The following is a 26,133-nucleotide window of genomic DNA, read 5'->3' as shown; positions in this document are numbered from 1 at the left end:
TTTCAACTTCTTTTAGTGCTTTATAAAACTCCTGTTGGAATTTTTTTTATTTGGACACTTACTGGTTCTCTAACATGCGTTCCCTGTAAAAGCAGAACACAACACTATGGAAAGTATAAGTATTGCAGCTCCTAATTGTGCGCTGCGTGCCATATAGTGAAGCACATGAAAAGCATGCTTCTTCACGGTCACTTAACGTGTTCGTTTTGCGGTTACGTGAGGCACTGCATGCATTGGTCTTTATTCTTACAGTAGAGAAGTCATTAATTATAACTTTTTGTGAATTGGGACATTTAAACTTGCTTTTTTTTTTTTTTTTTTTTTTATTCCAATCTAAATTTAGTAGGAGTCGGTGCATTGTTTGCCGACTCCGACTCCAGGTACCCAAAATTTCCCCCGACTCCGACTCCTCGACTCCGACTCCACAGCCCTGCTTCTGACCACTACCCTGACCCAGTTTGTCTCATTGGCAATCTTCAGATGGGCCTGTACATGTGTTTTCTTGAGCTTAGGGGCAGTGCAGGATTTCAATCCTTCACGGCGTAGTGTCTTGGTGACTATGGTCCCAGCTGCCTTTTTGATCATTGACACAATTCTCCTGTGTAGTTCTGGGTTAATTCCTCACCGTTCATAATCATTGAAACTCCACGAGGTGAGATCTTGCAATAAGTCTACAATATTGTCCCTGACATCCTTTGACAGTTTTTTGGTCTTGGGCATTGTAGAGAGTTTGGAATCTGAGTGCTTCTGTGGACAGGTCTTTTATACAGGTAACAAGCTGAAGAGTATTCCTAATCTCAGCTCGTTACCTGATATAGAACACACCTGGGAGCCAGAAATCTTGCTGATTGATCAAACACTTATTTCACTCATTAAAATGCAAATCAATTTATAACATTTTTGAAATGCGTTTCTTTTTTTGTTCTGTCTCATTAAAATCTACCGTTTAAAATTAGAGACTGGTCATTTTTGTTAGTGGGCAAACAATCAATCAGGAGGGGATTAAATACTTTATAATATGTAGCAGGTCTTAGGTGATGCATTAATGGACTAGCAGGTCCTCCTTTGGCTTTTGTACACATGCCTTGTTGACTCAGTGACATGGTAAGGCTTGAGGGACATATTGCAGTACTAAGTATTCATACTTTCATCTATTCAAAAATATCTTGTGTTTAAATGAATTTATAGTATTTCTATTCTGTATATTGAAAGGCCGTCATGTTATCTTGTATAGCAGGGGTAGGCAGCCTTTAACAGGCGGAGATCTACCTTAACATGAAAGATCAAATATCACCGGGGTTCAGTTACTTTTTATAGAATTTAACTAGCAAGGTCTAACTAAATAGTAAGGAAAACTTGGGCTAATTATATAGGATTTACTGTGACATTTGTTTTTATTATATTTTTTCTATCTTAAATGTATGGTGTCGGCAGGGCAGTGGATGGTGTCTGCAGTGTCTTCTATTATTTTATATATAATAGACACGTTTCGCTTTTCAATATTCGTGAAACCAGTAAGCTCTACTGCCACCACACACAACTTGCTTCCCAGTAGCTGTTGGCAGAGTGTGACAAATGACATTTTAATGGCCATGTCTTTCTGATACCAATGGCCACACACTTCTATAAGAGTGATGGGCGCATTCTGCTCCCTTCCATCTAGACTGACAAACCTCTTGTACCTCCCATAATGACCGTCATATGTACTTTTAACCCCACACACCAGCATGATGCATTAACTGCTTAATGACCACCGCATGTACATATACGTCGGCAAAATGGCATGGACAGGCAGAACGACGTGCCCGCACGTCGCTGCCTAGACGTGGGTTGGGGGTCCGATCGGGACCCCCCCCCCATCGTCGGAGCGATCTGGGACGAGGGCGCGACTATTCGTTTCTAGCCGAGCGATCGCTCCCCGGAGCTGAAGAACGGGGAGAGCCGTATGTAAACACAGCTTCCCCGTGCTTCACTGTGGCGGCTGCATCGATCGTGTCATCCCTTTTATAGGGAGACACAATCTATGACGTCAGACCTACAGCCACACCTCCCTACAGTTGTAAACACACTAGGTGAAACATAACTCCTTCAGCGCCCCCTGTGGTTAACTCCCAAACTGCAACTGTCATTTTCACAATAAACAATGCAATTTAAATGCATTTTTTGCTGTGAAAATGACAATTGTCCCAAATATGTGTCAAAATTGACCAAAGTGTCCGCCATAATGTCGCAGTCACGAAAAAAATCGCTGATCCCCGCCATTAGTAGTAAAAAAAAAAAAAAAAAAAAATAATAATCCCCCTATTTTGTAAACGCTATAAATTTTGCGCAAACCAATCGATAAATGATTTTTTTTTACCAAAAATAGGTAGAATACGTATCGGCCTAAACTGAGGATTTTTTGTGTGTGTGTGTGTGTGTGTGTGTGTGTGTGTGTGTGTGTGTGTGTGTGTGTGTGTGTGTGTGTGTGTTTTTGGGGGGATATTTATTATAGCAAAAAATAGTGAATTTTTTTTCAAAATTGTCGCTTTATTTTTGTTTATAGCGCAAAAAATAAAAACCGTAGAGGTGATCAAATACCACCAAAAGAAAGCTCTATTTGTGGGGAAAAAAGGACATCAATTTTGTTTGGGAGCCACGGCGCACGACCGTGCAATTGTCTGTTAAAGTGACGCAGTGCCGAATCGCAAAACCTGGCCTGGGCATTTAGCTGCCTAAAGGTCCGGGGCTTAAGTGGTTAATATACACATTTAGCTGTCTATTTTTGGCATATGGAAAGAATTGGGATTATTTACATTAAAGCTGAATTTGTAGTTTGTGCAACAACTCATAGGCCTTAGCAATACCTGGCAGTTCTAACTCCTCCCCTTTCTATGTCAAATTCTGAAAGTTGTAAGTGAAAAATGGTAATCTCCAGATTTTGAGTAAATGTATTTATTTACAGTTTTGCGCACCTTTTAGTTTTTCACCATTTCACAAAAAAGTGCAATTTTAGGATTTACAAATTTATCTAGCTTTTTATATTTGTGAGGTATTTAGCAGGCTTTTTGTAAATTTTGGCATGTATGAATACACTAAATGTTTTAACCACTTCCATACCGGGCACATATACCCCCCTCCTGACCAGGTGAAATTTCAGCTTCCGGCACTGCGTTGCTTTAACTGACAATTGCGCGGTCGTGCGACGTGGCTCCCAAACAAAATTGGCGTCCTTTTTTTCCCACAAATAGAGCTTTCTTTTGGTGGTATTTGATCACCTCTGCGTTTTTTTTTTTTTTTTTTTTTTGCGCTATAAAACAAAAAAAGCAAAAATTTTGAAAAAAAATTCAATATTTTTTACTTGTTGCTAAAATAAATAGCCACATTTTTTTTTTTCCAAATTTTTTTTTCTCAGTTTAGGTCGATACGTATTCTTCTACATATTTTTGGTATAAAAAAAAAAAATCGCAATAAGCGCTTACAAAATATGGGACAGAAATTATTATTATCATTATTATTATTATTTATTTTTTTACTAGTAATGGCGGCGATCTGCGATTTTTTTATTGGGACTCCGACGTTATGGCGGACACATCGGACACTTTTGACACATTTTTGGCGCCATTCCCATTTTTACTGCGATCAGTGCTATAAATATGCACTAATTACTGTATAAATGTGACTGGCATTGAAGGGGTTAACACTAGGGGGTGAGGAAGGGGTTAAATGTGTAGCCTAGGTGTGTTCTAACTGTGGGGGAAGGGGGGTGACTGGGGGAGGTGATCGATCTGTGTCCCTATGTACAAGAGACACAGATCGGTCTCCTCTGTCCCCTGACAGGACGTGGAGCTCTGTGTTTACACACAGAGCTCCACGCCCCTGCTCTGTCACTGCTGATCGTGGGTGCCTGGCGGACATCGCGACCGCCAGGCACGCGCATCGGCATCTCGGGGGCGCGCGCCGGCGCGCTCCCCAGTGGCCGGAGGAATCCAGGACGTCAATTGACGTCCTGTTGAGTTTCCAGAGCCACTGTGAAGCCGGTATTCAAGTGGTTAATAAACATTTGTTCAATTATTGCGGGGCTGTAAAAATCTTTTTTTTAATTTTTTTTTTTTATTCTACTGGTCATGTGCTTTCAGAAAATATATGGTTTTGGGGGGTCTTTTACAAAGGCCCCTTTCACACTGAGGAGTTTTTCAGGCGGTTTAGCGCTAAAAATACCGCCTGGAAAAACTCCTGCCCAGCATTCTCAATGTGAAAGCCCGAGGGCTTTCACACTGAGGCAAATCGCTGGCGGGAGAGAAAAAAAATCTCCTAAGTAGCATCTTTGGAGCTGTGTGTATACCGCTCTTTCCCATTTAAAACAATGGGAAACTGCGGTAATACCGCCCGCAATGCACCTCTGCAGAGGTGCATTGCAGGTGGTATTAACCCTTTTGGCCGCTAGCGCGGGTTAATACAGCACCGCTAGCGGCTGAATCCCACAGCAATTAAGAGCTGGAAGTGGAATTTTTATTTTATTTAATTTTTTTCACCATTTCACCAAAAAGGCATAATTTAAAATTTTACAAACCTTTATCTCGATACAGGTTTAGCTTATATGTTTTTTTGAAAGGTTTTAATGTTTTATCTTCTAATGATTTTAGTGCATTTTTAGTGAGAACAGCTGTTTTGATAAACATTTGCGCATATATCATAGTGCCTTAAAAATTAGAAGCACCTTCCTTTTTTATTCTACAGGTCACCTGCCTTCAGAAAATATGATTTGTGGGGTCTTTTTACAAACACTGAAAGCCGTAAGAATAATAAAAAAAATAATAAAAAAAAGCAATGGAAAGATTGCAAACATATTTGCAGCTGAGTTTAAAATTGGAGCACAGGGCCTGGCAGTAAAACTTAATTGGGGTACAAGCAGCAATAAAAATCTGCCTCTTGCCCAGTTTTCCTAAAAGTTTTTTTTATTTTTTTTTTGGAAGATTTTAGATTTTAAACAATGCATTATACCTGTTAAAAACCAAGCACACTAAGGCACTAAACTACCAATCACATTAAAATAAGAAACTGTTTTTCCTGGCTCTCAACTCAATGTCATGGCAATCATAACAGCAAGAGATTTAGTGCAAATAGAAGAAACGTAAAATAAAGTAGCATTGTGCTGGGTTTATTCTGGATGGACTTGGATATGTTTTATTGATCGGTATGGATAGTCAATGCCTTCTCTTGGCCCTTCATATGTGTGACAAAATTGTAGTGGTTTTTCTATGTAGGTATGTAATTATAGCTTTATTGCATGTATGCTCCACTATTGGATGACTGGAAGTTGAATTTTATCTTGATAACATATTAAAATGTATCTTCCTCTGTTCATTTTTTTACAGGTGAGAATGCCGAAGACTCTTCTAATGGAGATTCTATAATAGACTGGCTAAATTCAGTGCGACAAACTGGAAACACAACAAGGAGTGGACAACGTGGCAATCAGTCATGGAGGGCAGTCAGCAGGACAAATCCAAATAGTGGAGATTTTCGGTTTAGTTTGGAGATCAATGTGAATCGCAGTACCGGTAACCAAAATCTGCCTCCTGGTGAACAGTCGGAAGGCTCTGGGGTTGAAAATATGGAACTTGCCAATCAAGGTGAGGCTGAGGCCGAGCCGGAGCCAGTAACGGAGACCGTAACGGAGCCAGTAACAGAGACAGTAACAGAGCCAGTATCCGAGACTGTAGCTGAGACCGTAACGGAGCCAGTAACGGAGCCAGTAACAGTGCCCGTGCCTGAGCCAGTGCCCATGCCTGAGCCAGTGCCCGTACCTGAGCCCGAGCCTGAACCTGAGGTGGAAGCTGAACCTGAAATTGTGACAACTGGAGGAACTGTGGAAACTGTCGTAGAGGAGCCTATTCCTCAAAGAGGTCAAAGGAGAGCCAGAAGCAGAAGCCCAGAGCTGCGAAGGATCAGGTCCAGGTATGACAGAAGCCGATCACCCTTGAATCCAGCTGTTGAAGTACCAATTCGGAGGGCTCAGCATAATTCATCACAGACTGTTGACCCTTCGCCTGTTGAACCAGAGGGTAGCTCTAGAACCAGACAGCTTGTGACTGCATATCTGAGCAACTCTGCAACTGAGACAGAGGGCAGCTCTAGAACTAGGCAGCATGTAACATCTAGGCAACAGGCATTAGTTGTTGATCCTCCGAGTGCAAGCACTGTGGTTTCAAACTCTGAGACAAACTCCCCACAGCCCCCTCCAGCAGAGACTCCAGAAAATGCAGAGGCTACAGGAACCGGTCAGAGGCCACCGACCATAGTTTTAGATCTTCAGGTCAGGCGGGTACGCCCAGGGGAATATCGTCAAAGAGACAGCATTGCAAATAGGACACGCTCTCGTTCTCAAACTCCTAATAACACCGTTACGTATGAGAGTGAGAGAGGAGGATTTCGTCGCACTTTCTCAAGGTCTGAACGTGCCGGTGTCCGGACATATGTCAGTACTATCAGAATTCCAATCCGTAGAATACTTAACACTGGCCTAAGTGAGACCACGTCTGTTGCTATACAAACAATGCTGAGACAGATAATGACTGGCTTTGGGGAGCTAAGTTACTTCATGTATAGTGACAATGATGCTGAGCCTGGAACCCCTGCTGCTGGTTCTCCTCCAGTAGCAACTGGAGTGGAAATGCAAAACAATGCAGCGGCAGCAGCTGCAGCAGCAGCGGTAGCGGCAGCAGCAGCAACTCCTCCCAGAGCACCTGCACCAGAGCCAGCAGAGCCGCCTCCTGTGCCTCCCATCCCTCCCGTTCCTCCCGTCCCTCCCATGGAAGCTGACAATGGAAGTAATGATGTTTCAACCTCTGGAACCAGGAGGGAGATCCGTAATAACAGAGGATCTGTAACCTTTGAAGAAAGTGGTTCTTTGCCGTTTCTCAGATTGGCACAATTTTTTCTCCTTAACGAGGATGATGATGATCAGCCAAGAGGACTCACCAAAGAACAAATTGACAACCTGTCTACCCGAAACTATGGTGAAAATGATGCCCTGAAAACTTGTAGTGTGTGCATAACAGAGTACACAGAAGGGAACAAGCTACGCAAGCTTCCCTGCTCTCATGAGTACCATGTCCACTGTATTGATCGCTGGCTTTCTGAGAACTCTACATGCCCTATCTGTCGCCGTGCTGTTCTGGTATCGGCCAACAGAGAAAGTGTTGTTTAAACCAATTGCTAAAAACTGTCAACTAAGCGGCTAGCATTTCTAGGCTGGGCAGTGGGGGAAAAGATGCTTTTTATGGCCACTTTTTGAGTGGTGCTTAAACTAGGGTTTTGACTTGGAGTGAGATGTCCTTTTTTGAATATAAGCAGATCTCATTTTCTTCCCTCACCAAATGTTAGAATACATGTAAAAGAAGAAGGTTCACAAAGTAAATCGGGATACTGCTTTTATGTACAATCTGAATTACAAAGACAGACTCCAATTACAACCTGTGGTGGAGCCAAGGCTTTGCTTTCAGTGCTGGAAAGATTCATCAGAAGACCCCTTCAGCATTAAAGGGTGGCTGGACTTTGCAAACTGTATAATTTAAAAAAAGAGAATTTTTTTTTTTTTTTTTTTAATTAAATGTTTAATTTCAAAAGCAGCCTTAAATGTTGCAATTTGTGTATTGTCCCTGCCTCCAAGCTATTCGCCCCAATATACTTTGAACTTTTGACTTTAAAATCATAACTCTATATGACAACATTAGCAGATAAGCATATAATGATTCTTATGCGCCAGTTACACTAGTTGTGGTTGCCAAATCTTTGCCATGAATTAAAGCTTTTAACCCAGTGGAAGTGCACCTTGGATATCACACACAAAGATATTTTGGTTATTTAAATGCTACAAGGATCATTTACTTATTTTCTATTTTAGGTTATGCGTTTGCTAATTTTTGGAGTGTATATAAGGTGAAAATAACATGATATCTGCAGATCTCTGTGAGTCTGCTTACTGCACAGCTGGAGGCACTGGTGTTGGAAAAAAAAAATGTAATGTTAACCAAATGCAATATGATTTGTTTTATAATTTGCTCGCATGACATTCTGAAGCATAAGCTCATTTATTAGAAAACAAAACCAAACCTGAAAAAAAGGTACCATAATAGCACCTGTCAGTCTTTTGTGCTAAGCACTTATAAATTATTGAGGCCTACTCAATATGTTCTGTAGTAGTTCGATCTGACAGCGTTTGTAAGTTAGTGTATTATAGAGGTTTATGTTTAAGATACTAGCTTCAATATTTTTTTTAACTATTTTTTTCTTTTCTTTTTTTTTTTTTTTTTAAGAATTGATAAGTAATGGGCAGATAACTTTGGTCACTGTACCCACTAAATGTTTATCTTTAAAAATATTCAAAGGACATGATTTTTAGTGGTTGGACTGCATCTTTCAATAGAACAATCTGGTTCCTACGTCCAGTTTAGGGTCTTCCTGCTTCAGCACGTTGTGCCTTGCGTTCTGGATGTACTTTCTGTGGCAGTGAACATTTTTACCAAGTCTAAGTCCAGCGGATGTCTGCTTCATATAACACGCCAAATTTTTATTTTGTAAAAAAAAAAAGTTGATCTTTTGATGCACACAAATATTTTTGTGTTTGTTTGAAATTTCTTCCATGGGATGGATTGGGGTGTTCCTACCTATAAGGCTCAGAGAAGAGGAGGGGCGCAAAGCATTTCCTTCCAGCACTGAAGGGGGATAGGATAGCCACAAAGGTGTTCAAATATGACTCTTTACATTGGTAAATGATCAAGGATAACCTAGTTCTGTAAACTCACTTTAGGATTTGTGTAAATAGACACTTGTCAGGTTTTTCTCATTCTGTATGTCTGAAGGCCCATTTTAATGGCATACTGTAGAAATTGCTGATTTAGTTTAAATTTGGATTATTTATCTCGTTGTGAAATATAACAAATGTCTATGCTTGTTAAAATAAAAAATCACTTTGTTTAAAATGTATAGCTTTTTGTAGCTGCAGCTCCCTACTTAATCTTCGCACTGTCCCTGCACAGTTAATGTGTTGCAGACAATCTGTCTGACATGACGCTTGCTCATGATTCACATATACACATAGCTGCCAGCTTAAGAACTGCATTTGCAACTGTCTGACCATAAATATATAAGGGGTCTGGTTCATGTTTTAATATGTGAAATATAACATTGAGGCTGCTAACCTGAACTGGGAATAAAAGTTTTAAAAATTTAAGCATTAAACAGAATAATGCGGTTTTATTTCTGAAGAGCTGATACACATCTACACATATTCTATTTAAAACCATTGTGCATTATTCAGTTCAGTGTATGCTCGTTCCTTTTGGAATTTGTGCATTATTCAGTTCAGTGTATGCCTGTTCCATTGGAATTTGTTCTGGTTCTTATGTATAGTTAAGTGGTTTATTAAACGTTCCTTACAGCTTACATCAAGCATGTGCATTATTGCTGGGAGTATGCAATGTTTAAATTGACTGCATGCAGCATTCATCAAATACTGCAAGTATTAAAATAAATGGTGTTCATTTAACAAATCAACATTATGTTTGTGCTGAATCTCAATAACCTTGTAGAAAGAATCTGAACAGACCAGCTGAAATTTTATCTGCGAAATTGGTTTCCGTAGTGCTGAGTATTTTTTGAAAATTTAGAGCTTTGCAGCAGAGAATATTTATCTGTTCACTTGGCAGCATGTGAACTGTCTGGCTTGCTGCACTTAAAACATACTATATCTTATCAATCTTTAGATGTTGTGGCTGCATTTTTTATCCCCCCCCCCCCCTTTTTACTTTCAGCTGGTGATCTTGTCAGTAACACATTTCCTGTCCTAGTATATCATTAACTCACTACTGTTTATGGGAGGAGCAGCCTCGTCTGTTTAGGAACATGACCCCCCCCACACACACACACACACTCTCTTTTCCCCCATAACATATCAAGGAGGTGTTTTATGTTCCGTTTTTGCACTTCTCGAACAGATATTTATATTTAGGCAAAACAATGTTTTACATTTTGGATAGAGCAAGGGAGGATTATAACCTTTCAGAATTTTTTTTATTTTTTTGCCATCTTTCTTGTTGGGGGGATTTTTCTTCACTCTGTCCCATAGCAACAGAACGTGAGGGGAAATTCCTGGTTGTCACCAGAACTAGTGTCGTGTTTTTTTTTTTTTGGTAGACTTCCCCTTTTTATTTTCTGGTAGAAACTCAGAATTTGGGGATATCTTTTCACAGCCGTGATACAGTTGTGCTTATAGGTTTACATAATAAAAGCAACAATCGGTGCACAAATACAGTTAAACTAAAAATATTGCAAGCGGAACACAAAAAAAAGGTAATCACGCCCTCAAATGTAGCAAACGAAAAAAATATGTAAGTGCAGCGCAATAAAAGTCCATATAAAAGTAACTGAAGATGACACCCAGTGATACAGCGAAAACTCTTCAAACGAAAGTGATGTAACTGCCACCAACAAGAGAAATGCTTCCTTACCAGATGGGATGGACCATTTGCGTTAACTGGGCAAAACAGCTTGGTCTCTCACCATAGGAGAGAAGACACAGATGGATCCAGCAAAGTGGTAAGTAATCCGATCAGATGGGATGGGCCATTGGCATTACCAACTGGTCAAAACAGCTTGGTCCCAGCATAGGAGAGACGATGCGGATGGATCCAGCAGAATGGTAGGTAATCCGATCAGATATAAAAGAAACCGAAAACACGATCTCAGTGTAGACTGTTTGTATTTTATTCCAAGGGTAAAAAAGTTCACTATACAGCAAAAATCCTGGACTGGACAATAGGCACAGGGAAATCCACTGAAGGACTACCGTCTGGTATAGCGAATGAGATTAAAATCATAAAGCATGGCATGTAGCCGTGGTGTACAGCTGCAAACAGCAATTAAAGGGTGCAGGTGACGTCACAAAGCTCCTCCCCCGTACGCACGTTAAGTCCGATTGGGACTTCGTCCCTGTGCCTATTGTCCAGTCCAGGATTTTTGCTGTATAGTGAACTTTTTTTCACCCTTGGAATAAAATACAGTCTACACTGAGATCGTGTTATCTGTTTCTTTTATATCTGATCGGATTACCTACCATTCTGCTGGATCCATCCGCATCTTCTCTCCTATGCTGAGACCAAGCTGTTTTGACCAGTTGGTAATGCTAATGGCCCATCCCATCTGATCGGATTACTTACCACTTTGCTGGATCCATCCGTGTCTTCTCTCCTATGGTTGAGACCAAGCTGTTTTGACCAGTTGTTAACGCAAATGGTCCATCCCATCTGGTAAGGAAGCATTTCTCTTGTTGGTGGCGGTTACATCACTTTCGTTTGAAGAGTTTTCGCTGTATCACTGGGTGTCATCTTCAGTTACTTTTATATGGACTTTCATTGCGCTGCACTTACATATTTTTTTCGTATAGGTTTACATACCCTGGCAGAATTTGATTTCTTGGCCAATTTTCAGAGAATATGAATAACACAAACTTTTTCTTTTACTCAAGTTTAGTGTTTGGCTGAAGCCATTTACTATCAATCAAATATGTTTACTCTTTTAAAATCATAATGTCCACAGGAACTACCCAAATGACTTTGATAAGTTTACCCCAGTTAATACTGTGTATAGCCCCCCTTTAACATCAATGACAGCTTGAAGTCTTTTGTGGATGAGGTTCTTTATCTTCTCAGATGGTAAAGCTGCCCATTCCTCTTGGCAAAAAGCCTCCCGTTCCTGTAAATTCTTGGGCTGTCTTGTATGAGCTGCACGTTTTGAGATCTCCCCAGAGTGGCTCAATGATATTGAGGGCAGGAGACTGAGAAGGCCACTCCAGAACCTTCACTTTATTCTGCTGTAGCCAATGACAGGTCGACTTGGCTTTGCATTTTGGATCATTGTCATGCTGGATTTTCCTAGTATGTCCCTTGTGTAGCTTCCTTGCTGATGAATGCAAATGTTCCTCCAGTATTTTTTGATGACCTACTTCATTCATCTTGCCAACAATTTTGACCAAATTTTCTGTGCCTTTTTGTAGCTCACACATCCCAGAAAACATCAGTGATCCACCTCCTGTACCTTTTTCATTATAGGCCTTGTTGACGCCCCTCCAAATGTAGCATTTATGGTTGTGGCCAAAAAGCTCTATTGGTTTTATCACTCCAAATGACTTTGTGCCAGAAGGTTTGAGGCTCGTCTCTGTGCCGTTTGGTGTATTGCAAGTGGGATACTTTATGGCATTTGCATAGAAATGGCTTTCTTCTTGCGACTTGACCATGCAGCCCATCTTTTCTTTAAGTGCCTCCTTATTGTGCAACTTGAAACGGCCACACCACATGTTTTCAGAGTCCTGTCTTTCACCTCAAGTCATTTGTGTTTTTTTTCTTGGCATCCCAAACAATTTTCCTGGCAGTTGTGGCTGAAATTTTAGTTGGTCTACCTGATGGTGGTTTTGGTTGTAACAGAACCCCTCATTTTCCACTTCTTGATTAGTTTGACCACTGCTGATTGGCATTCTCAGTTCCTTGTATATCTTCTTATAGCGCTTTTTTTTTTTTTTTTTTTTTGTATACAGTTCAACTACCTTTTCCTGCAGATCCTTCGACAATTCTTTTGCTTTCCCCATGATTCAGAAATGTCAGTGCAGCACTGGATGAAGGGGTCTGTCAGGAGTACAGAAACTTTTTGACCTTTTTCACACACGCATCACAGGTAAGGATGGTTACCTTTTTTAATAACCATTCAATCCCCTTTGTGTGGCCTTGTGTGCATGTTATCAGGCCAAAAATCACCAGGTTATGTAAACCTTTTTGATCAGGGTCATTTGGGTAGTTTCTGGTGTCATTATGATTTAAAAAGAGAAAACACGGTTGATCATGGCTTCAGCCAAACACTAACCATAAGTGAAAAGTTTGTGTTCTCCATATTCTCTGAAAAATGGCCAAGAAATCATAACTTCTGCCAGGGTATGTAAACTTATGAGCACAACTGTATTCCCCATGACAAATGGTGTAAATATCCCAGATATGGACACAGACAACAATAAAATGTTTTAATTCTTCTCCACTCTATCCAAAACTAAAAAAAGCATTCGTTTTTAACAAGAACATTTTCCCCCATAAGATTATATGGGCATTGAACGTATTTTATGCACATTTATCTGTAAAACAATGGTACTCTAGCCGCACACTAACTTTACACACAAATGCCCATCAAATTCAGCACTTGGTGTAAACGTTGGACCCACATTTCTGAAGGTCTAGAAATGTTTTTGTTGGTCTCCGCATCAGTTCTCCAGGTAATCTGTAAAAAAAAAGGAACACCCCCCCCCCCCCGTGCTGTTTTTCCTCCTAGCTCTTTGGTTGGTCTCCAAAGCAGCAAACCTGCATAGTGTAACTCTGTAGTGTATGTAGGTTTTGTGCTGCCCTAGGCCTGACTAAATGTGTGCACCCCCTAATTAATTATGACCCACCCCTTTCTGTTTAAGACCCACCCTAAAAAATTTGAGTGGGCACACTAGGGGGGGTGCAATGGATTCCCTTAATTTGCATACATTTCCTCTCATTTCATGTTTGGCTTTGGGGCCGGAAGTAAAATCTCTGCGATGGGACAGGGATGGTGTAAAAAAAAAAAAAAACGGACATAGGTTATAACCCTCCCTTACTCTATCCAAAATAAAAAGTGTTGCCTATAGTTCTAATTTAAGCACAAATTTCAGATAATTTTATGGAGAGGACTAAAAGATATAACCATGCCAATGGTGCAGCAGAAAACATAGCACAGTGAGGAAGGTTTGTGGTCCATGACGGGACAGTCAAAATTAGAAGCAGCGTATATCCCCCCCCCCCCCCCCCCCCCTCCATACCAGAAGCAGTGCGGCCGCTTTATGGGGGCACTAGACTAATTTGCCTCTCAGCCCAGTCCACCCCCATAAGACTGGCGCTACACTAACAGTGTAGCGCAAGCCGGCGGGGACTCTTTCTGTTCTGCCTCCCCTGCAAAGTGCTGCCCTAGGCTTTGTTGGCCTAGGCCAGGATACAGCGTTGGTGTAAAGCCAATTTAGTTAAAACTATTACAAACGCCAGCTCTAGAATGGCTGATGTCAATGAACAAAACGTGGTAGGCAGGCTAGAACTGAGTTTTAAATCAATCGGAGTAAGGCTAGGTTCACATCTACGCGGGTGTGGGACTGTAAATTGCAATTTCCCGTAGCAAAAACAAGCTGCTGTTTAACAAGGTTGTCATTCATTTTTAATGGCACTGCCACACATTGGAAACCACAGTGCATTTTCCCATGGCACGCTGCGGTTTTGGGGAGGCTTCAGTTGTAGAAAAGTTGCAGGGACCTTTTCCCTGTGTTTGTGTGGTGTGTGTTTTGTGCAGGTACAGCAGCCCATTCAAATCATTGGTCTGCTGTGCCTGTGCAAATGTGGCTGCAGGGAAACTGCAATAGCTTGAACCTAGCCTTATGCTATTTTTTTCCTAGATTGTATATTAAGTTCCTGCCCAAAATCCTTGAGGAGAGATGGAAAGTCCCAGGTGATTTGAAGCGTCAATCCTATTTCTCTGCTGCTATGGAGCTTGAGAGTGATCACCAAAGAGCTAGGTGTAGGAAGAACAGCACAGGGTGGTTGCTGTTTCTACGGGCAATTACCTGGATAACTGAAGCTGTGATAGTGTTGAATTTGATGGCTATTTGTGCGTAATTTAAAAGCATGGCTGTTGGCGTACTCTTATCTGGCAATCCAGGAATGGTATTTTTTCTCAATTGATTTACTTGTGAAAAGCCTCCCTTGTGTAGACATCCAAAAGAGGTCCCTGCTAGAATAGTCCATTTTAAAAGCAGGTTTAGACACATGTGAATAACAATGTATGAAAAGGAAAACACTGCAGTAAGTATTTATAGTACTTGTCGCCTTTTTATTTTTGGTGCCAGTGTCTCTAACCCTTAGTTAATTGTGAAGCATCAAGTTTGGGTTTTCTGTAACTGTTCAGTTCCTAGACGTGGTACTGCATTAAAGAGATAGTTTGGGTGTTTTTTTTTTTTTATTAATGCTTTATCATTTGAAAGTTCCCAGAGTGTAACGAGCAATTTTAATTAAAAAGGGTAAGTACATGCTTACTTGGCTCGCCTTAAGTTGAGTTCTGTGTGATTTACTGCACTCAGATTTTTGCAGACCTTATTGCTGGCTGGTGTGAAGTGTACTTACTGTAAAGTGTTACTGTGTTTAGTAACTGTGGCCTATATAATACCAGTTACATTTGAAATTCAAAAGCAGGTGGCTTTTTAGCACTGATTTTATTTTCTGTATGTGAAAAATGGGCAGGAGTGTACATTAAAAAAATCATCTCATTCTTCACAAGCTGGTTTTTCCTGATCACCATTAAGGCCAAGGTTCACACTTGTACAATAAACAATTTGACGTTGGAGCGCATGACGTGTACAAATCAATGGTTCCCAATGAGAGCCGTCTTAACTGATCTGACACAAGTCGGTTCGACTTTGAAAAGGGTTCCTGCGCTAATTTGGCCTGACTTATCCGACTTCAGCCCACTGAATATCATTGAAGATGGATCATCGTCTTAAGATGGCAGCTATAAATACTGCAGCTGTTGACTTTTAAAAAAAAAAAAAAAATAAGGACACTTGCCTGTCCAGGGCGCCCGCAGTGTCCAAAGCCAACCCATCCCTCGGCTCTGGCATCTTAAGTAAGGGAATCTAAGTGAAGCCTTGTGACCTCACAGCCTGGTTCCCTACTGTGCATGCGCGAGTCACGCTAAGTAGTCCCTGCTGTCTTTTGGGACCTGTGTGTCCCAGAAGACAGCAGGGGGGGAATGAAAGAGCGGGCTGGACATGGAGTAGATCGCCGCGGATACTGCTGTGATCTTTTGCCGGAAGTGGGAGCAAATACCCGTACTAGACAAGTATCTGCTCTCCAACCCCCCCCCCCCCCGAAAGGTGCTATATGTGACACTGGAGGGGGGGGAGGAATCGGGACAGCTGAAGTTCCATTTCTGGGTGGAACTCCGCTTTAACTGATCCACCTTTTGGCATGCGACTTGTGCTCTGAGGATCTTGAAGGGGAACTCCATGCCTAATAAAAAAAATAAAACCTGCATGGGGTTCCCTCTCCAAAACCATACCAGGCCCTTTGGTCTGGTATGGATTTTAATGGGAACCCCCACGCCAAAAAAGGAGTGATATGCCTCCCTTCCCAAAATCCATACCAGACCCTTACCTGAACAAGCAGCCCAAAAGGTCAGGAAAGGGGGTGGGGGATGAGCGAGCGTGCCACCCCCCTTCCTGGAACATACCAGGCCACATACCCTCAACATGGGGTTGTGGGTGCCTTGGGGCGGGGGACCATGCGCCCAAGCACCTTGTCCCCATGTTGATGAGGACAAGGGCCTCTTCCCAACAACCCTGTCCAGTGGTTGTTGGGTCTGTGGGCAAGGGGCTTATTGGAATCTGGAAGGCCCCTTTATCAAGGGGCCCTCAGATCCTGCCCCCCCCCCCCCACCCTATGTGATTGAGTACCCCTACCCATTAGCCAAAAAAGTGTCATAAAAACAGTACATTTGTTTGACAAAGTAAAGTGATTTTAAAGTCTCTTGCTTTTTCTTCTTCTTCCCTGGCCCCCTCCCTTGAGTTCAGTGCCCCCACAGAAAGCAGCTTGCTATGAGGGCACCCACGCTGAGTCACTGCTCCCTGTGTCCATTCAGACACAGTGCCCTACCCTCTCCCCTGATTGGCTAGCTGACTTCGATTGACAGCAGTTGCAGCCAATGGCACAGCTGCTGTCTCTAGGCCAATCAGGAGCGAGAATCTTGGACGGTTTAGGGACCTCAGGTGTTAGGGGGCTGAGGATGGCTGCTGCACACAGGGCTATTTATCTGAATGCATTAAGATAAAAAAAAAAAATCTGCCCTTACAACCACTTTAAATCATCTCAGGCGTCTTCCGATTTTCCCTCCCCTTTACGGCTCTACTCCGCAAGTGTCTTCTCCCCTCCTGTGGGTTCTTATTTCCCCTTCTGCGCTGTCTTCTCCCTCAGATTTGTGTCTCGACGCTCTCTCCCACAATAATGCTAGGTCTGTTGTGTGCCGTTACTTATATAGGCATGGGGGCCCTGGGCGGTGACCAGGTGCGGGGCCGCCGAATGAAGTCACCCGGTGGCACCGTCCCATGCCTCTATAAGTAATAGCACACCACAGACTTCACAGGAGAGGGTGTCAAGGGAAGATCAGAGGAGGGAGAAGAAATTGGAATAGACGCCGGAGCTGATTTAATAAATTGCGAAAGTGTGTGTGTGTGTGTGTGTGTATATGTGTGTGTGTGTGTGTATATATATATATATATATATATATATATATAATATATAAAAAAAAGGTGCCTTGTGGGGAGAAGAACATATAAACCAACAGCTGCCCCCTTTAACGTGAACAAATCACTGAACTGTGTAGAATTGTAAAGTAAAGAATAAGGCACTATGCATGTTCATGTGAAAAACTGGCACAAAGAAAAACACAGCATCAAACTTAAATGTGCACATAAATGAAAAATAAGCAAGCATAAAGTCCATAAGTGAATAAATACCAACACCAAAACAGAATGCTCGGAGATAAAACTTCTAGATCTTCCACCACGAGTGCTCAGTATGAAGTATGAGCTGTTTGATCCTTTTTTTTAACAGGACGGTCAAAAAAAAATAAAAAGCTTTGGGAACACCAGATTGGTTCTGCTAATGACCTAAATCCACTCCAATGGCCACTCAGGAAGGGGCTAGAATGTAAAAAATTACTCCACAGGGGACACGGATAAAAGTCTGTGTTGTAATTTTTTTAATAAAGTAAAAACAGCAGCAATAATAGCAGTTACACTCGCATGTTGTAGTGCCTGGCCTGGCACCAGGTGTAAACAGCGTGTGAGTCAGCTGATCCCTGGGGGTGGCGTGCGTTCCACATCTCGCTCCAAAGGGCAAAGCCTGATGTGGGTTATCAAATATGGACCCGGAAAGGATGGATCCATTCTGTTTTGTTGGGATTTATTCACTTATGGACTATTTTTATTTTATTTTTTTTAATTTTTATGTGCATATTTAAATTTGATGCATTGATTTAATAAATTACTTTATCAAAAACCTTTTGTACTGTTTTTATTTTTGACACATTGTACCCCTACCCATTAAAAAAAATGTATCCCATACACATTTGCATAGGGTGGGGGGTAGGCATATGGGGGCCCCCTTGGTAAAAGGGGCTTCCAGATTCTGATGAGCCCCACGCCTGCAGACCCTGACAACCACCGGCCAGGATGGTTGAGAAGAGGCCCTTGTCCTCAACATGGGGACAAAGTGCTTTGGGGTGGGGGGTGCAGGACGCCCTGCCCCAAAGCACCCACATCCCCATGTTGAGGGCAGTTGGCCTGGTATATTTTAGGAGGGCCGTTTGCTCGTTCACACCCCCCCACTTTCTGACCTGCCAGGCTGCATGCTCGGATAAGAGTCTGGTATGAATTTTGGGGCGGACCACCAATGCTGTTTTTGGTGTGGGGGGTTCCCCTTAAAATCCATACCAGACACAGGGGCCTGGTTATGGCAAAGTGCCTGGCATTGTCTGGATCAAAGTTTGATCCCTGTTTATTGAAGTCGGATGGATGTTGGACTTCAAGTCGCAGGGCAAAATCGGATCCACTGTCGTGTCGTACCAGTGTGAACCTGGCCTAAAGAATTGAGGCTGGCAGTTTGAATTTTAAAGGAATAGTCCTAGTCAACCATGAGATGCAATCAAAAAGTTCCCATAGACCTCTTGCAACTTTGAGGGCAGAGCAATCCATTGACCATGCTCTTACTGCCTAACTCGGTATCCAAACTGGTGGGCTTCCAGCTGGTGTGGAATTACAAGTCCCATCATGCCTCTGCCTGTGGGAGTCATGTTTGTATCTCAGCCTTGCAGTGCTTCATGGGACTTGTAGTTCTGCAACAGTTTGAGACCTCTGGCCTTTATGTTGCTGTTATGAGCGAGAGGGGAGTATATTGGATCAGGCCTACTCTGCTTAAAGTGGTTGTAAAAGTTTGTTTTTTATTTTCTAAATAGGTTCCTTTTAAGCTAGTGCATTGTGGGTTCACTTACCATTTTCCTTCTAAATTTTTGTTTCTTTGTCTGAATTTCTCACTTCCTGTTCCTCCTCCAGTAAGGTGTTCAGTAAGCTGTTCTAAATGACTTTCCACCGCTCGGATGATGGTGGAAAGCTTACTGAGGAGAAACAGGAAGTGAGAAATTCAAACAAAGCAAAAAAACATTTAGAAGAGAAATTGAAGGAAAAGGTAAGTGAACTAACAATGCACTAGCTTAAAGGAACCTATTTAGAAAATAAAAGATGAACCTTTTAACTTGGGTTTGCCCTAAGTGGGAACACTTAATGATGGGACTATGATGAGAGAAAATATATATAATATATATGAAATTATATATTTATTGCAGGCTTTAAGGCTTTCACTTTGAAACAGGCTTTATTACCTAGTAAGATATTGAGCAGTAAACCCAATGAAGTCTGCATGATTGTTTTTGTTTTGCTAGCTGGATTTAACCACTTGACCACTGGGCACTTAAACCCCCTTCCTAACCAGACCAATTTTCAGCTTTCGGTGCTCTCACAATTTGAATGACAATTAGGGACTGAAATTTTTGTCCTTTTTTTCACACAAATAGAGCTTTCTTTTGGTGGTATTAGATCACCTCTGGGTTTTTTATTTTTTGCGCTATAAAAGAAAAACTACAGAAAATTCTGTAAAAATAAATAAATAAAAACTTGTTTCTGTCATATTCGCAGGTTATTTCTCACACACAGCATATGCATACCACAAATGACACCCCAAAACACATTCTGCTATTCCTCCCGAGTATGGCGATACCCCAAGTGTCCGACTTTTACACGGCGTGGCCACATACAGAGGCCCAACATGCAGGGAGCACCATCAGGCGTTCTGGAGCACCCAGGCCAATTCTGACATTTCTCTCCTACATGGAAAAATCACCATTTATTTGCTAGAAAATTACATAGAACCCCAAAACATTATATATGCAGAGTACAGAGTATTGGGGTATTGCGGAGTATTTGGGTATTGCAGAGTAGTGGGGTATTGCAGAGTATTTGGGTATTGCAGAGTATTGCGCAGGGTATTGCAGAGTATTGCGCAGGGTATTGCAGAGTATCGAGGTATTGCAGAGTATGGGGTATGGCAGAGTATGGGGTATAGCAATGTATGGGGTATGGCAGGCAGAGTATGGGGTATGGCAGGCAGAGTATTGGGGTATGGCAGGCAGAGTATTGGGGTATTGCAGAGTATCGAGGTATTGCAGAGTATGGGGTATGGCAGGCAGAGTATGGGGTATGGCAGGCAGAGTATGGGGTATGGCAGGCAGAGTATTGGGGGTATTGCAGGCAGAGTATTGGGGGTATTGCAGGCAGAGTATTGGGGGTATTGCAGGCAGAGTATGGGTTATTGCAGAGTATTGCGCAGGGAAGGATGGCTGGATCTGTGACTGCAGTTGTCACAGATCCAGCCACAGCACTGCTGACACCCGCTTCCCCCCCCCCCCCCTCTGTACCGAACGGTACAGAGAGGAGAGGGAGGAACCAGCGTCATCAAATGACGCCGGTTTGTTTACAAGTGATCGCTCCGTCATTTGACGGAGCGATCACGTGGTAAACGGCCGCGATCAGCGGCAATTTACCGTCATCCGTGATGCGCCGGGTCTTCTAGACCCGGCGAGCACGGACACTTCCGCGAGCGCGCCCCAGGGGATGTCCTGTCAGAGTAACTCGACCGCGCTGTAGCAGTATTTTTGCTATAGCGCGGTCGGCAAGTGGTTAAAGGGGTTGTAAATGTTTTTTGGTTTTTTTTCTAAATAGGTTACTTTAAGCTAGTGCATTGTTGGTTCACTTACCTTTTCCTTCAATTTCCCTTCTAAATGTTTTTTTTTCTTTGTCTGAATTTCTCACTTCCTGTTCCGCCTCCAGTAAGGTGTTCAGTAAGCTGTTCTAAATGACTTCCCACCGCTCGGATGATGGTGGAAAGCTTACTGAGGAGAAACAGGAAGTGAGAAATTCAAACAAAGGGAAAAAAAACTCTTAGAAGGGAAATAGAAGGAAAAGGTAAGTGAACCAACAGTGCACTAGCTTAAAGGAACCTATTTAGAAAATAAAAGACAAGCCTTTACAACCCCTTTAAGATGGTGGCTCTGTAGTCATATTTAAAAATATATACAAATATATATTTTGGCAGCTGCCATTTTTTTTTTTTTTTATATTTTCAGCAACAAATTAATGATTATTTCTAAAAATCCATATGCAGTGTGTGGTTGTTTTTTTTTTTTTTTTTTTGATAAGTAAACCCACCTTTTTGGAGCTTTCAATTTTTGTGGAATTTTAAACCTGTTAATTCCTTCTTTCTCATTTCTATAGAACAACGTGCCTGAAGACCCCTTTGGGGATATGCCTGTCATGATGAGCAAAGCTGGACTTTATATACAGTCCAGTGTTATGTATGACAGGTAAGACTAGGCCATGCTGTATCTGACCGTATATTTTGGATCTTGTGGGTGCAGCCATCTGGACCTGTTGCATGATTTACTTCAATTATGACTGGGCTTGCACCTCGGACCTTACAGACCACATTGCTTAGTGCTGGCTCACCTGGAGAGCATTATTATGCATCTGTGTCTGACAGTTGTATAAAAGGGGAATATGTTTGGAATCTATTTACTACACAGTGCAAATTTTTTCAAACTTTGTGCTAAAATTTAACCACTTAGAGCTTAGTCTCAGATGGATAACCAGGTGTGTATCACACAACTGGTTGCATTACTTTTTATTGCTACTTTCACCTAGAACTCCTATAGCAGAGGTCAGCAAGCGGTAGATTGTGGCCAGTTGACTGGCTGATCATGGTCTGGGCTTGTTAACCATATCAGAATGCAAGGCAGAGGGACACTTTGTAAAGTTGGAGTTGTAGTAGGGAACAAGAGCTGCATAAGCTAATTCTTCCTCTGTAGTGCTGGCTCCTGTCCCATGTGGCGTGATACCAACTGCACTCCACCTCTTATCCAGGCTAGCAATCTCCAACGCTGTGCCAGCAGCAGGAAAGATGTTCAAGTCATTGGGAAGCAATACACTGGACCTAGTGGTATAGGGCTGCTTTCACACTGATGTGGTACGGTTTACCTGCCCCTTTCTTGCACTTAGCCATACCCTTCAGTTATATCCTGCGTATTTGATGCACTTTCTAAATGCAGGAGTTTTGGTGCACTTTCAGAAAGTGTACCACACCTGCAGGACATAAGAGAAGTATATGGCAAAGCACAGCTAACCCAGGAAAGTCACAGGTGCGCTGCAGCTCATCATAGTGAAAGCAGCCTTCTAGGGGGCTCAGAACAGTAAGGGTTCTTTTACATTTGTAGTTTGGGGGGTGGTAAAAGCCCATAGTTAAGATGTTCTTTTACCACCCCTGTCCCAATTGCACTCCATTTAGCTGCACTGGCCAGGGGTGTACACATGTTGCAGCAAGAGTTGTATGCCCTGTCATAGTTGGTGTGTGTAGCACTTGCCAAATGTGACCCATTCAGGTGAATGAGGCCACTGTACAAATGCTCTGCAACCTTGTGCAGTACAGCAAATGAGTTAAAGCGGGCAGCTTTCTGTTGCTGTAACCCCTTGGACACCGAAGAAGCATGTGGTTGTGAGGCGCCAAACGCAACAGGGGATATAATGCCTGCTGCAGCATATGTACATCTTTTGGCTGCTGCCTTAGTAGCTAAAGGGGGTAGGTAAAACCACAACTCAGCAAAAGTGGTGAGGAGGTGATATGTTACCTCCTCCCCACCTGTTTTAAACCTACGGTTGCAGTGCAATGCACAAGATTGTCATGTTCAGGTAGATCTCCACCTCTTTAAGCAAGGTGGTCAGAGGGGAATTGTTTGCCGCCACCACTGTCTTTAAGGTTGCCTACCTCTGCCTCTTATTTATTTCACATGGATTCATTACCGGACAGTCTACACCTGGTTTGCCATGTATTCATTTGGACACACACTAATGTATGCGTACTTCCTAGGGCATTACCTTCACATGCAGCGACCAGGTGAAAGGGAACAAATTCAAAACGTGCTGGTGAATATTTGCTCCGCTGAAGGCTTCCACAAACCCCCAACCTCACTGATGAGACATCCCTTGTACTGGAGCTGGACTTTATTCCAACACCGATGTCTGCATCTGCATTTTCTACATTAAGCCTCGAACACAAGCTTAGATTTTCGGACGCCAAAACATAAATTTTTTTTGTGGCATGCTAGTCTCATGTTGAAAGTGAAGGTTACTCGTGATACGAAATTTTTTGTGCGAAGGAATACGTCAGAAGTGACTTAATGTGTTGAATAGTTTTTGTATGTATTCTTTTGTTTTTGAGCATGCGTAATCTTGCTCTTACGTTTTTTTTGTTTTTTTTTCTTCCCTCATGAAAACCGCACTGCTGAAATGAAAATCAGAAGTTGAGTTCACATCCAGCTTTTGTCTGATGAAAAAGCTAAATTGGCTGTCAAAGCACCATACTAACGATCTGAAAATCGGTAGACAGCTCGTACAAATTTCTTTATGGTACATCACAGGACACAGCTGCATAGTAATAACTGTGGGTTATAGGCCTACCTTTAGGTAATGGACACTGGCACACCCAAGACAGAAAGTCCCCTCCCCTATATAACCCCCTCCCATACTAGAGTACCTAATTTTTTTCACCAGTGTCTAAGGTGTTGATCACGGTTAATGTGTTGTGAAGAGTTCTGCTGGGAAGATCCTTCTGGATCAAGCAAGCTATCCAAACTGATCCAAAGTGCCACTGAGGCCAAAGTGGCTGGTACGGGCCTCGGTAAAGAAGAGCAAAGGTTTTGCCTGTGATGCCTCTTAGGAGGGCTGGATCCTGGTCTCCAGTACTTTTGGTTATTCACCAGATACCAAAGATTTTTCTGTCGGGATGCAATACAGGTCCAGGGGAGTGGAAACCCTGTCTAGGAACCCAGTCCCTGAAGGTCTGTTGACATGACCCGTCGTGATGGGTGAAGATTGGGTCTGTTTGTTTTTCAGCAGAATCCTGCAGCGGGAGAGGTAAGCAAATGCTCCTAAGGAACTTGGTTCACTTAGGGAACCTTCTTTGAGCAGTTGTCATGCCTGTAAGTTACCAATAGAGGGTGTAAGTTACATAGTTACATAGTTAGTCAGGTTGAAAAAAGACGCAAGTCCATCCAGTTCAACCAAAAAAAACAAAATAAAAAACACAGTACAATCCTATACACCCAACTCCATACCCACAGTTGATTTCACATGTCTCCTCTGTATTCGCTCTGTGTTGGGATGATCTGTCTGCAGCTAATCGCAGCCACTAGTTGTATTGAAAGGGGAATTGCCGGGGGTCTCCATGGCAATAGAAAACCCGCAGTTCTCAAGGCCGGTCGCGACCGACCAACAGTGCTGGCGTGTGTGCCCCTGTGACTTCCACTCTTAGAGCGGCTTGTGGCGAGCCTCAGTGCCTCTCCCTCCTCCTCTCCCCCCACGCCATGTCCTGCAGCACGCACACCCACGCATGAATACTATTTTAAATAGACGGGTGTTCCGAGGAGGAGAAAAAGGGGCATGGCTTAGCACGGTGGCCGGTTTCGTGCCCTATCTCTTAAAAGCCTCTGTTTTCAGAACAATCTCTGGCTGACGGAGGGACACAGCAGTGTTGGGGCAGGCATGTCATAGTCATAGCTATGACTAAGCGCTGATACCCCAGTGCAAAACGCGTCAGCTATCCACCCCACTGTCTGCTGTGACTTGTAGTGCTGTTTCCATTTTTTACAATTAAAAGCAACTTTTTAAGAATTTCGTGGAAGTGCGGCTGTCCAGTCTTTTCTCCGGTCTTCGCTTTGTGCATTGCCAGCATCCACGCTTCTGAGAGGACACTGATTGCTGAGTGCACTCACCTAGAGCGGCAGTTCCCCTTTCAATAGGCATCTGTCAATCCCTGAAGGACCAGATGAAGCAGGTTCTCAAGGTTATCCCTCCTCAGCAAGCGTGGAACATAGCCGGGCTACCAAGGGCATTATGATTTGCAGTTGACGCTATTAAGGATCATATTCATCAGGCCTCGCGCCTTACACTCCTGTTGGTGCATATGCGTAGAATCCTGTGGCGGGGACATCAGCCTCTAGGCAGTCTCGACGGCCTTCGCCGTCAGGGTCTAGAGGTAAAACTCGAGGTCAAGCCCAGGGACACAAGAAGCCCTGAGGACGAAAACTGACTAAGCCGAGCCCCAAAGCCTCCTTATGAAGGGGTGCGCTCTGCTCGATTGAGTGGGGGGAAGGCTTCAACAGTTCTGAAGAACCTGGCAGGAGGAAATCTGGGACTGTATCCTTTTATTAAAAAAAAAAAAAGTATTTTTTCAATAATACATATTCATTCCCTCACATTTCATTGCCCTTGCAGGAGCATCAATATCTTTTAATCAATAATTTCAACATTATAATCAATATCAAAACGTACATTTATCCCCAATCATTCCTACTCTATTAGTGTAGTTTATCCCCCCCATGTACCCTCTCTGTCTTTAGGCCGTCATGGGATTCCCTATCCAACTTGCCCATATCTTTCCTCGTGTCCTCTATTGCAATATACCTCTCTGTATAATGGTAGATTACTATTTATCAGATTTTTCCAGTGGATCAATGAGTGGGCCTCAGTCCTTTTCTAGTTTAGCACTATTGTTTTCCTTGCGTAGAAAAGCAATAAACCTACCTGTGTTCTTTTTACTGTTGAAACAATGTCTTTTCCTATCCTAATAGGCATATAGTCGCCTTCTGATCTACTGAAACTGTTGTTGTTGCAATTACTTTCAGTACCTCCTTCCAAAATATCGCTATCTTTGGACAAGTCAAAAATATATGTATAAAATTCCCCGGAGTGCGAATACATCTCCAACAATCCTCGGGGGCTCGACGGAAATATCTTTATGTAATTTATACTGTGTATAATAACTTCTATGTGTTATCTTGAGCTGTATCAGCCCATCACAAAGTGATATCAGTATCTGTTGTGAATTTCTC

The 26,133-nt window shown here is 42.5% G+C and overlaps 1 protein-coding gene across 2 annotated transcripts in view; it reads left to right on the top strand.

Moving 5' to 3' along the window:
* RLIM (ring finger protein, LIM domain interacting) overlaps nucleotides 1–9,225 on the top strand; it is a 52,483-nt gene extending 43,258 nt beyond the window's left edge. For both annotated transcript variants that reach the window (XM_040323986.1, XM_040323985.1), the window contains exon 4: nucleotides 5,358–9,225. In XM_040323986.1, coding sequence (XP_040179920.1) covers nucleotides 5,358–7,192 — 1,835 coding nt within the window. In that variant the 3' untranslated portion in view covers nucleotides 7,193–9,225. The remainder of the gene's footprint in view (nucleotides 1–5,357) is intronic.
* The last annotated feature ends 16,908 nt before the right edge of the window (nucleotides 9,226–26,133 follow it).

Source organism: Rana temporaria, chromosome 9 (assembly GCF_905171775.1).
Source record: "Rana temporaria chromosome 9, aRanTem1.1, whole genome shotgun sequence".
Lineage (NCBI taxonomy): Eukaryota > Metazoa > Chordata > Amphibia > Anura > Ranidae > Rana > Rana temporaria.
Note: the sequence above shows the minus strand (reverse complement) of the source record. Positions and strands in the feature narration are given on the sequence as shown.